We start from the raw sequence: 13,793 nt of genomic DNA on the forward strand, positions 1-13,793 counted from the left end.
CTGTATCGCGCCGCTGTGTCAAGATCGCGCTCGGAACTTCTAAAAACAACAAACTCGGTCAAAAGGTCAATTTGGACACAACTGCGCATGCTCTATGCCACAGGAATCCTGTTGCAAAATCCGTCACTTTTTTTCCATGTAGTTTTCTCAGTCGTCAATCCAGACGGTTGACGACTGAGGGCAGCAGTCTATACAACAATACGATTCCCGATCCGCAAAGAATTAAGGGTGCATGCCACTAAATCCGCGTGTGAAGCGGTTTCCGGTAAAAGTTTATCACGACTATAGTCCCAACTTTGCATAAAAATGTGCAAAATCGGTACAATATTAACAATTTTAGTGTTGCAAATCGTGTTTTGCTAGAACTTGTGAATGTGATCTCTACTAATTTGAACAGAAAACGCGAAAATTTGAGTGATGTTTACGATGATGAGCGCATGAACACACGAGGTCAAAACGCGGTTAGCAGTCGGACGTAAACACGGGAAAATCGGGTCTTTTTATATAGCGCTATTTTTCTCAAAAAGTAGACCTAAAATATGGTGTCATTTTCAGATATGTTATGCAGAATTTTGTTCTGATTAAGATGATATCAAATATATATTTCAAAGTAAGACGTAACTCGACTTATAGCCCAAAACGTGACCCCTATTTTGCACGTAAAGTCTATGGAAAGCTATTTTGTGGCATGTACCCTTTAAGGAGCAATTCCATGCGTTTTCCGCGCGTCTTTATCTATTTAAAATGCACGCGAAGAAAAGAGAGGTACATCAACAAGCGCGTTCATGGACGCCGCCAGGTTTTTCGCTGTATGTGCGTTTGCCGCGAATAGGCCTGCTTTTATTTCCAATTTAATAAAAGTTCCGATTTTGGTAGAAGTTTGAAACCTTTTGATATGAATAAAGAAGAGTTTCAAAATATTGAAAACATTTTTATTGGTGTTTAAATTACAAAGAAGTTTTTCAATTTCATTGTTATTTTTAACCAATTTTTTGTCATTTAAACTCAAGTTTTGGCCTTCAATTTTAATAAAATTACATAAAATATTAGATTTAAGATATTTAAGTTTCTAGTTTGCTTTATTTATACCACTGTCCAGTATTTTAAATTGTTATAACATTCAAAGTTTAATTTATATTAATATTTAATTTCAAATAGCCATTCAATACATTTGCTTTTTGGACAAAACGGGTTAAAAGTGACGCTGAAGGGGGGGGGGGGGGGAGGCCTACTTGATTGACATTTCTTGTCTTTTTAAATATTCTGCAGGTACTGAGAATGTTTTAATTTTGAAGTTATGCACTTGTAAAAGATGTTTAAAGAACGTTTACTCTTAACATCAATTAATATCTTCATGAAAATAGCAAATCAGCAACCATTGTGCATTCATGTGCATCAAAATGACGAAAAATGGCAATTGTCGGCTATCATGCTTGTGCTTGAAATCGACATCCTGTCTAAAGTATGAAAGAAAATAACCCAAAATTTCTTACAATTAATTCAAAATGTAGTGAAAAAGATAACAAAATCATTTTCAAGGCCTAAAAACGATGTTTTAGCCTCTTCAAGGGTGCATGCCACTAAATCCGCGTGTGAAGCGGTTTCCGGTAAAAGTTTATCACGACTATAGTCCCAACTTTGCATTAAAAATGTGCAAAATCGGTACAATATTAACAATTTTAGTGTTGCAAATCGTGTTTTGCTAGAACTTGTGAATGTGATCTCTACTAATTTGAACAGAAAACGCGAAAATTTGAGTGATGTTTACGATGATGAGCGCATGAACACACGAGGTCAAAACGCGGTTAGCAGTCGGACGTAAACACGGGAAAATCGGGTCTTTTTATATAGCGCTATTTTTCTCAAAAAGTAGACCTAAAATATGGTGTCATTTTCAGATATGTTATGCAGAATTTTGTTCTGATTAAGATGATATCAAATATATATTTCAAAGTAAGACGTAACTCGACTTATAGCCCAAAACGTGACCCCTATTTTGCACGTAAAGTCTATGGAAAGCTATTTTGTGGCATGTACCCTTAAGAACTGATGCCAGAGAAAGAAGGAAAAAACTCCTTTCTCATATCTTGATGTGAAGAATTTAACAGGGTGTTGATAATTAGTTCAATACACTATCAAGAAGGCTAACCAAAATTAAAACGACTGATCACAGGTAAGAAGAACCGGGAAAGACTTCATGGGATTTAGTCAAGAAGAGGCGGCGGTGACGAATTCAACAACCAGGCATATGCATGTAGGACTACTAGTACTAGGTTTGTAGATACATTGTTTCTGCTTCTGCTTCTGCTCTACTGGCTGGACTCGGTTAGAGTATGATGCCAGGGCTTGTGCGGGGGTGTGAGGATTACTGACTTAGTTGCTGCTTTAAAAGTGTTCAATAACAATGATGTTGCGTTTACAACAGTTACTGTTGTCAGGGCATTCCACTCAACAGCATTAATTAAACATCATTTTCCGAGGCGCGGAAGTACACCAATTGGTGTCGGGATACCTTTGACATTCTTTTGTGGCGAGTGCATGGTCTTTCAATTCACGCCGAGTGCCCTTGACAGGCTTGACTATGCTTCAGTGGTCATGAAAGAATTCAAAAGATAACCTCTGCCCCAATAATCCCAAGCTATTGTCTGAAACTCCACCTCGGAAGATGTATGGTAAGAACTCAGTCCTCAAATGATAGTCATATAACGACCAAAAGATCAGTGACTGACTATCATTGAAGACTGTCTACAACTACAGTTCTGGGGAAAAATGAGTATTTGTGGATGTCCAGGCGAGCACTGAGGGTGATGTACAATGTATTGACCTTTTTCCCTCTATCCCACAATGCACTATTCCAGGGGGTATGAGGTAGTTCATCAACCTCATAGATCGTGTGCATCCGATGGTCTTTGCCAGGCCTTTGCAATTATTTTGTCTTAATATGGGCATACTGATTCCATATATGCGGATTATCGTAAAGGGCATCGATGTTACTAATTATGCAATTATTGAATACACGAGTGATACAGTTACGGAGCGATGCAGAACATCTGTGTAAGAGATTGTGTTTACGTTTTATTTTCATCTCCGAAAAAAAAGTGAAACGGACGCCGACAAAATATCACTGCCTGTCCCGTCATTAGTTTTTCACCATTAGGTCTATAAAATGTATACAAAGTTAGGTTTCAATAGCAGGAAACTTTTTTTGGTGAGGACACCATGTCCATAAGGCATAGAAATGTTGTTTTTTGCCCCCGAAAGGTATTAGTGATCTCGCACCATTATCGTGATTATCGGGGATTCCATTTTTGTGATGAAGGCACCAGCCGAAATGTCCGTATTCCAGAATGTAATGAAGTATAACTCTGTACTCCCCCGGGGAGATGATGTATTTTGCGACACTCATACCCCCCTGGAATAGTGCATGATGGGAAAGAGGGAAAAAGGTCTATATGCAGTAAAATAATTTTAATAAATATTTGTACCGGTACACATGTTTTTCTCCCACCACCAGATCCAAGTACAGGGAATAAAAATGAAAAAAAAAGAAAGTCTATAGCAATTATAGCTACGATATACCGGTACCGGTACTGTATTTAAACTGGCTGAACCCCAGAAGGGTCGAGGTCTAGTTTTTGTTTTCTGGATCAAATTTTGGACAGGCAGTTTTGGTGTAAATGATGGGCATTTGTTAAATTGTAGCTTAATTATTTTTGGGGGGTTGCTCTTTTCTCAAAATTTTGACCTTTTTGGACTGGGGGTAGATTTTGAAAAAGTGGACTTTTTGGGTTACAGGCCTGCCCTGCTCACGGGTCCTCATCCCGGGGTCCACCCTTCATCTTCTTGAAGAATTTTAGCGGAGTGATCCAAGCGAATTTGCTTAAAAATGCCAGGAAGTTGATTTTATTTTGATTAATTTTGTTCTTTCTCTTCCATAGGTTGATGGTCTCTTACTATCTTTTTTAGTCATGCGCACCGTTGGATGGAGTGGAGATGACTTCTTCTGAAATCAGAACTATTATTGTTATTTCTTTTCATCCTAAAACTATGTCATAACTTTAATAAAAGTTCAATTTCAAATACATTCCTGGACTTTCATATTTAGAGAGGAACAACACAATGATATATTGACTTACAATGATATGATTAGTGATTACGGTAACAAAATGAACTTTTTGTACATAATTTGATCTAAACATGAACCTTATGAATCTTACTAAGTACATGTAGGCAACCCATGTACCAGATCTGGTCCACCGACTAATTGTGGCTGCAGTTCTGTAATGTACATTGTACAGTAAACATAACAAAACAAGGTGCATTTGGCCTTCAAACACAGATGCTTGTTGAAATGTGTGTGTGACCTGTCCAGCCCTGCAAGCAACTTATGAGAACCCCTAGTATAAACACACTAACAACAACAAACTGAAGAAAACATGAGAACTTTGGCGCCTTTTCCCTGTTTATATTGTAAACTTGCTATGTCGGACTTTGGCAAATGGAAGCAGCATGTTTATAGGCACAAGAAAAAATACACAAAAACTAAATACAGCAAACAGAAACGTCCCAATGTCAAAACAATCAAACGGAAATCACATCAATTTAAACATCAACAAACATTGTCTAAATCTAAAAGGTCTGCCTTGCAAGTTGCCGATGGAAACAAGTATATGTCTGTGAAGAGAAATGGTCAACGTCGCAACGTAACTGTGGACCATAAGGGTCAGTGTCGCAGTATAGCTTTGGATCATGGGGATTACTGTAAGAAAACAGCGATCAGAGTTGGTCCAACGGGTCCTGATGTAATAGTACTGAAGCCTTACAAGTGTGGCCATTGTGAAAAAAGTTACGCAGAAAAGAAACAACTTGAGGCGCACCTTAAGGGTCATCAGTACATAAATGAAGGAAGGTATTCCTGTAGCTATTGTGGGAGGAATTTTCCGAATCCACAGTGGTTGGAAAAACACATCAGAAGCCATACGTTAGAGAAACCGTATCAATGTCAATTATGTCCGCAGCGCTTCAGGACCTTGGGCAATCTTAGCGAACACAAGAAGTGTCATACCACCAACGAGCCGCAATATGAATGTAAATATTGTCCGCGGAAATTCGTTTGGAGGAGTCACCGTCGCAAACATGTGTTAGCGCACGAGGAAAAACCGTACGGATGTGATTTGTGCTCGAGACGTTATAAGCAAAGCGAAGATCTTAAAAAACATTTGAATAATCACAAAAGAAGACAGCACGAATGTAGATATTGTGGGAAAAAAGTTATTAATAATAGTATGCTTATTAAACATTTGAAAAGTCACACGGAAGGAAAACCGTATCAGTGCGAGTATTGCAAAATGTTGTTTGCGACAAACAGCGAGGTCAAAACGCATATTAGTCTATTTCATAGTAATGAGACCCAATATCAATGTGAATTGTGTGGTGAACGTTTCCTACAGAAAACGTACCTCACCAATCACATGCTAGGACATGCCAGTGTGAAGCAACATCAGTGCGAGTTTTGTCAGAAGGGTTTCGGCACAAATAGTCAACTCATAGATCATGTTAGAAGACAACACACGAAAGAAAAGCCGTGTCAGTGTGATATTTGTGGGAATTGTTTCTTTTCACAAGCGGAATTGAACATTCATATGAGAATCCACACAGGGGAGAATCCTTATCAGTGCAGATATTGTCAGAAAAAATTTCGTAACAGTTCGTCTTTTCATTCTCACGTGAGGACACACGCAGGAGAGAAGCCGTACATTTGTGAATATTGTGGGAAAGCGTATACCACGAGTTCTAACTTAAGTACTCATATGCGAATACACACAATGGAGACACCGTATCAGTGCGATTATTGTCAGAAACAGTTTCGTATTAGTTCGTCTTTCCACGCTCACGTGAGGACGCATACAGGAGAGACGCCTTATAAATGTGAACATTGTGGGAAAGCGTATACGTCAAGTAGTAGCTTAAGTAAACACAGAAAAATTCATGCCAAGCAGAATGAGGTGGTAGAAATACCAATACAATGAGTACTTTAATTAAAGACATAATTAAAAAGACTAATTTGGGTCCGACGTCAGTGTCAATCAAACTCCATACGACCCTTGATTGGTTCATTTTGCCACGTTTAAAGAAGGTCGATTCATCAGGTGCCAATCAGAGAAAACAAATTGCAGAAAATGTTGAAAAATTACGTAATTTTTCAAGGCAAAAAGCAACTTTTCTAGGCATTATTGACATGGTGCCTTTGGGAAAGAAAGATTGCTAATATAAAGACCTAACTTTTGAAATGGTTTGTATATTTGAAGGTGCAAAATTAACAATAAGGTGCCTGGTTTTATTGCTGCCATCAGCAACACATCATGTTTATTGTGTTTTGGATCCAATATTTTCGCACACTTGGATTCATCAAAACATAATAATGACAGATGACGTCAGACGTAAACTAGTCTAGATAGTTTTAATAGTGTCTTTAATTATAACTCTGTGACCTATGAAATATGAAATAGATATCTGTACATGTATGTACCGGTATGTAGTGATAACCAATGGAGTTCTATATAGTTCAAATTTGAAAATACATGGTTCCAGGTACTTATACAGTAGTAGTGCTACATGGATTGGAAGGCAAAATTTAAAGGGGTGCACTACCAACAAATTTGTGTCCATTGTATTTACTGTAAATTGTAAAAGGAATTTGCCAGCGAAGTGGTTACATAACTCCTTGGTAACTGGATCACGCACCTTTTGGAATTATTAGCTATAAACCTTGTGTTGCGAACATTTCGATCATGGTGCAGAACTCAAAAGCGTGATCCAGTTGACATGGTGATAATCGGATTACACGTAAAACTTCGCTGGCGAATTGAAATCAAAACCGAGCTGTGGGGGGTTCTTGAAACTTTTGGGTTCTCATCTGAGACAAATTCAGATAATTACCGTAAGGTATATATTTAGTGCTTGAAATAAGCCAACATCTTAAAGGGCCATACAAGAAGTCTACCAGTGCAGTGGCGTAGTGTGGGTCATCATTTTGGGGGCACCGATCATGATTGGGGGAACTGGGTCTAATGGGGGGCACAAGCCGTTTTTTAGCAATTTTCTAATGGATTTTCTAAATTTTGCAATCGATTGGGGGGCATGTGGCCCCCCTTTTGCCACTATGACGCTACGCCACTGCAGTCTACAGATCCTCGTCAATTTTCACAGGTCCATCAAACTCAAACTATGTTACACTGGTCCACATTTTGTGACACTTCCTGTAAAGTAAGACTTTCAAATCAACAATAATTAATACCTGCAGTGCAGTGGCATAGGGGCACAGGGGCATGTGCCCCCCCCCCATTGATCTGAAATTTTAAAAAATCCCATAGGAAAAGTGCCAAAAACGACTAAAATGCACCCTCCCCAATCAGACCTGGTGTCCCCCCCAATCATGGTCGGTTGCCCCAATGGGATTACCCATGCTACGCCACTGCTGTGAATTGGCCTTTTGTCCCGAGTACCCGCCTCATTTTGTGCGCACGCGTTCAATTTGCCTTGGGTTCTGATTCTTGTAAATGGAATGCCAAAAAAGACTCTTAACAGGCCCGAAGAAGTATTTTGGGGACCTAAAGATAAATAAGGCAAATCAATTTTCTAGGTATACAGCTAGGCGTGAGAATTTTCAGGTTCAAACCTGAATTCGGGGGGGGGGGGTACCAGATTTACGCATATTTCATATATTTTTAGGCCATTTTGGGGTGTTTTTACTCAATTTCACATGCATTTACAGGTTTTTCTATTAGTTTCAGGTTTTTCCATGAAAGGTCATTTTCATGCCTGTTATACTTGGAACTCAAATAGCACTTTCTGTTTTTAGCTATTTGTTTGAAAGCACCCTTTATTGGGTGTAAATCCAAAACAATTTAGCAATTTGTTTGAAGCACCCTTTCTTGGGTGTAAATCCAAAACAATTTGTCCCCAAAGATTTCACTTTCAACCCCCCCCCCATATTGCCCTCTCAGAAAAAAAAATCCTGGTGCTGCCACTATATTTTACCTGGTACAAACACATTTTGATACACAATATTATAAGATGCTTGTGTACATGTATATTATTAACATATTTTGTAAATATATTTGCTCCATAAAATTCAATGAACCATGAATATGCAATCTTTTTAACTGAACTAAATCATTATAAAAAATAAAAATATTAAAATATATAAAATAATGTTAGTGGTTTGATGTGCACTTCACCTTTGTCAGGTACCAGCACACTTAGGGGTGGTGCAATAATTATGTGTACCCTAGGTGGTGAATTATGGGGGGGGGGGGGCAAAGATTTTTGGCACGGCCAAAGGGAGAAGTCAAGTGATTTTTGGCAGACCACTTTGAGAATTCACCACCCGGGGGTACTCATACATGTAATTATTGCTCAGCCCCTTAACGACAATTTGGTCAAAAGATGTAGTTTGAGGTCGGCTTATCTTACCCTTCCCAGAATCCTTTGCAGCATCACCAAATGACACTCCCATTACTTTGTATTACATTTGACAGATGGCTAAACATGAGTCGATAGTCAATCTTCCGATGTGCTCTGCTCATTGAGGTACATTATCGACCCATGCATGTTGCATATCAGTAGATAGCAAATCAGTACAAAAAATTGTAATGGAAGAAATGTATTATGGGAAGTGTAAGATGCCATCTCTGGACCCAACTAGTCAAATCTTCAATTAAAAAAGTCAAATCTGTAATGTATATTTTAAAAAATAGTAAAATTAAATTGATAGTATTATATATTATATAAATTTCTGGGAAAAGATAGATTTTTAAAAGTGTATGCAGGGTCAGAACTTCACAACTACATGTAAGTGCAAGAATCCTTTTGGATTCTCCCAGTGGAATTTTGCAAGAATCCATGGATTCTCGCCATATAACTGTTAAATTGAAATATTTATGAGAATCCACTTAGATGATTGCAATTTTGTTGACGAGAATCTTTGCGAGAATGGATTCTCTGATTCTCACCGAATTTCTGACCCCGTGTAAAACTAATTTAAGTAGTTTAGTGTTATGGTATGGTAGTGTTGTTTTTGCAATAATTATGTATACCTAGGGGTTGATTCTCAAAATAGTTTGCCAAAAATTGCTTGCCCCCTTTGCAATGTCCAAAAATATATTTGCATTTGCCCCATCTCTTGATGCCAAATTATATTTGCCCTCCCTTCCCTTTACACATGTCACATTTGGGGAACCCATATTTAAAATTGATATTGTCTGATCTGGTGATGTGATCGTATCGAGTAGGACATTTGGAACGTTTATAGGGCATAATATTAAAATGGTGCTCTCAAATCACTCCCTGCCATCCCCCTCCCCTTCACCCTCTGAAAGGCCTCTTGAGACTTTCCGAATAATTAATCTTCCTGCTCCACTCTGATATAATTCACCCACAGGGGTACACATAATTATTGCACCACCCTCAAGGCATTAGCCAGAGGGGTCTCTTTACAGTGTCCAAAATGGTCAAAAATACCTTATTCTACAAAATCAGGGTGTTGACTGCTCAGTGCCATTTGGCAATTAACTCAGTATATTGTACTCATCTACACATGGCAGCTATTGCACTTGCCCACTTCTGTCACTGAGCAGTCGATTTGTTCTTGTAATGAGTTGGGAATGAGACCAATCAATATTACACTGTAGGTGACCAAGGAAACACCCTGTTTTACGGACGGACAGACTGAATTTTCAAGTAGGGTCGGTCTGAATTTTTTTCTTCTGGAGACTAAAATGTCACAGAGAGCTTTCAGTCAATAAATTTTGACCAACAAACAGCAGATGTACAAGATTTTAGCATAAAAACAGATCTTCCAAAATGCAAAATTTGGGTGGGTCGGTCAGGCTATAAAGCAGGATTGGGTTATTTTTGTCTCCTTATGTTTAAGTAATGACTTGAAAAGAATGTCTAAATGGGCTATCCCAGTTGAAATCCATACACCCTCTATATGGAAGACATTACCTTAATCTTCCACACAGGGACTGTACATTGCAAATACTTTGAGTCATCCATTTTAGAACTCCCATTTGAAATTCACATTGCCTGCAGATTAATGTCATGTCTTCCATATAGGGTGTATGTATTTCAAAGTAGCTCAATCTTTACAGTTTTTTTAAAGTGTTACATGTCTTTCATTTCACACGTGTAGACTACTTCAATAAAGTTCAACATTAAAATGATTTCTTATACACATTTTGTTTGTTTGATACATGTCATTTCAATTTATTTTTTAGTATTAATCTCAATTAATATATTTTTCTTGTTAAATATGAATTTGGTTTTTATGTTTCAAACTTCATAAAGAACAGAAAAGATGGTGCATGCTACATGTACTTGTGAACACAAACTGTCAGGTCCTGTCAGTCTACCGGGCAGTCTACATGTACACACTATCGGATACACCCCAGCAAGCACACAAATGTTTTTAACGTTTTGGTTTTGGTCAAAGCGTTTTAATAACATTTCAAATGTGGGGTTATATAAAGGTCATGAAAACGTTTTTAAAATGTTTTATATGAAAAAAAAAAACATTTATATTATAAAATGTTGTTGTAAAATATGTTTGGTAAACGTCATTTAAAATATTTTGCCAGCACTAAGTAACATCATAATTATTGTTTTCTGAATGAACGTTTTATACTGTATGTACTGCACCAAAAAAGTATCCTTACACTTGGAAATATATCACAATTCCAAAACTGAACCATGTTGGAATAAATTTGTTTTTTAATAGATGCACTATCTAATTCTGCACATTATGACGCCACATTGAATCCAATGTGATCTCAAGAAGTTAAGTTACAAGCAATTGAATAGACGAAGGTCCCGTTTTATAAGTGACAAAATGGCCTAAGTCGCAAAAAGATTCCAACAAAGAGACAACACATGCCATTTCCATTTCTTCAATGAAGCTTTATTTAAAGCAGTTTTTATTTCAGTGTTTACTTCTCTGTACTTTTCATAACTTTCATTTCATTAGTCAGTTCTTTTATTTCAGTTTTCTTGGGTTTTAAACTAAAGGCACGCATACATTAGCCATTCCCCACTCTCAAACTTGATGTCTAGTCCGTGGAGTTTTGAATAAGCCAGTCACTTATAAAACTGGACCTTCGTCTAATCAAATGCTTGTAACTTAACTTCTTGAAGTCACATGCATTGGATTCAATGGGGTATCATAATGTGCCGGATGAGATAGTGCATCTATAAATAAATGTACTCTTTTGACGCAGTATATTGATAGCCCCACACCATTAATGCATGACCTTCACTGGTTGCCAGTAAGAGATCGAATCAAATTCAAACTCTGTCTGTACATCTTCAAATGTTTGCATGAATCTGCTCCTTCATACCTCACAGAATTACTCTCATACAGAACGCGCTCATCTGGACCCGTCACAAGATCCTCTATGGATACCAGTCTTCTGAACACTCACATCGGTAAAAATCGCAGTGGTGACATGTCTTTTCGTTCTGCTGGTCCAGCGTTGTGGAACTGCCTCCCGCGCAACATCAGGGAGGCAACCTCAGTGGCAACATTTAAAAAATCTCTTAAGGCTCATTATTATCCTTTTGACTCTTTGCTTTTGTTCATTCTCTTGTTTTTGCAGTGTATCACTTAGCGCTTTGATCTTTTTGTAATAGCGCTTTATAAGCTCTAATATGTATGTATGTATGTATGTATATGTACGTAACACGTTTTGTGGACATTAAAAGTGTTTGCTGCATGGGACATGCGTGGAAATGTAACCACTTCGCTGGCGAATACTATGGACAGCTGATCATTTGACATCTGTCAGTGGCATAGCCAGGATTTCGGAAGGGTCGGAGCCGGGGCACACTAGGCCCTAAATGTACTGCCGGAATTATTTTTTGCCAACGGAATTTGTGAAAAATATAATAGACGCTATAGCTACCGAAAAACTACAAATTTTATTTTTATGATTTTTAAACATTTTTACAATTTTTTCTTTCACCACCGTACAGGCTGAGTCAAAAAGAAGTATACTCGTGTTTGAGGGGCTGTATAACTCGAGATCTGCAAGGAATTTGCTAAAAATAAAAATACCACTGAAAAGAGCCAATTCTACACGTCTAAATAAACTTGTTGCAATTGCTCACAGCAAACTAAAGTTATCATGCACAATTTTTTTTTTGAGGGGGGTGCGCTTTCCCGGGGTAAAAGTATGGGGTGGCAAAAAGAGTAACAAAAGAAAAAAGGGCGGTACTTAAGGGGCGGCAAGAATAATTATGAAGAAAAAAGGGCGCAATATTAATGAAATTTAATGAAAATACACCTTTTTGACTGTCAACAGAACAGGGCGACAGCTCTAAGCTGTGTGGGTATTTTGGGGGTATACTCCTACCCCCCCCACGTTTTAGATTTCGGGCTGTTGCTTCAATGGGCGGCAAATTTTACATTTTCTTAGGAATGTTGGGTAAAGGATTGAGCTGCTCTTTGGTCTTGCTGTAACGCATGTCTAACTCAAGCAATGTTCACTTGTGATCTAGCAGTTCGTGGTCTGCCTGAAGCTTCCGGCTGTCTGCTCCTTAGCGTCTCATGCACATTGAGCTTGTTCACATTATACTCCCTTACATGAAACCCGGTTAGCTATAGGAAATTGGAGACGAAAAGACGCTGAGCTTCAGTGGGAGCTTCAAGTTAAAGCTCATATAGGCTAGTCAAATTAAGAAAAATAAGCGGTTAACTCACCACTATACCACTAATTGCAACGGAACCCATATTTAATCACCATTCACTTGGCCAAAATGAATCGAATAAAAATGAGAAAAGTTGCATTGTTTTGGATGTTTTGTTACATATGCCCTAAATAACGTCACAAACTAGGTCAAGGTCAACAGGGCTCAATGGATTTAATCTTTTTTTTTCACTATGTTACCAAGGTAACAAACATCTGAGATATGGCAAATTATGCTCTTTTTTTTAAATGTTGCAGGTGGAGTAATCTGAGCCCATTTTTTTTATCAAAATCAGAATTTTAAAATTTTTGTGCCCTGTAGAATCCAAATGTTGACATTTGACCTTTTCCCCTATAACTCAAGAACTGTGCAATGCGCATGCATCGGAGATAGGTCAAACTAAACTTTTTCTGAATCCCTATGATGAGATAAATACATTGGTATGGGGTTTTTTTTATTAAGATTTTAACATTTGAAATGTCACCCCCTGCATAAGCGGCATTTTGGATTTATGCAAACTGGGCACTGTTCCACTACTTGGATTTTCCGGGAATTTTGATATGTTTTTGTGTGAGCTTTTGGGAAGTGGATGCATTTAAATGGATTCTGTTGCAATTAGTGATGGGTGATTTCATACTTTGACTGACCTAAAAGTAGTTGATCTATCTTCGATGCACAGTGGTAGGACTAGACCCAGAGGATGATTTAAGGAAGCCCCATCATGCACTGCAGAAGTGTTATCACTAGAGTTTCAACTGCCACTTTACTTTTCAAATCCCATTGAACTCTGTGCAAAACATGTTGTTTTAGAATTGTGCGTGTGTCATTATTACTTGGTCGATTTCAGAACAAAAGTGATGTGTGTTTAAAGGATAATTCACATCTTCTGTAGATAACATAAAATGTGAAATCGACTAGCATCTTCACAGCGTTTTTTATGTAAATATTACTGTACAAATTCAAATTAAACCATGCACGTGCAGTACGTCTATATGCAGTGGGCGAGTAGTGGTGTCATGTTCGCTCACACAGCTATGCTAACCGCAAGT

General features: G+C 38.0%; 1 protein-coding gene across 1 annotated transcript; it reads left to right on the forward strand.

The window, feature by feature from the left end:
• Nucleotides 1–3,986: 3,986 nt before the first annotated feature.
• Nucleotides 3,987–7,325, forward strand: LOC140144725 (zinc finger X-chromosomal protein-like). The gene has a single exon (XM_072166538.1). It carries the CDS (start codon nucleotides 4,437–4,439, stop codon nucleotides 6,027–6,029), a length of 1,593 nt encoding a protein of 530 aa, XP_072022639.1. The 5' UTR covers nucleotides 3,987–4,436; the 3' UTR covers nucleotides 6,030–7,325.
• The last annotated feature ends 6,468 nt before the right edge of the window (nucleotides 7,326–13,793 follow it).

The sequence above is a fragment of the Amphiura filiformis genome, unplaced genomic scaffold, assembly GCF_039555335.1.
Source record: "Amphiura filiformis unplaced genomic scaffold, Afil_fr2py scaffold_76, whole genome shotgun sequence".
Classification (NCBI taxonomy): Eukaryota; Metazoa; Echinodermata; class Ophiuroidea; order Amphilepidida; family Amphiuridae; genus Amphiura; species Amphiura filiformis.

Coding starts and splice junctions, on each gene's coding strand:
- LOC140144725 (XM_072166538.1), top strand. CDS start 4,437: ATGAGAACTTTGGCGCCTTTTCCCTGTTTATATTGTAAACTTGCTATG.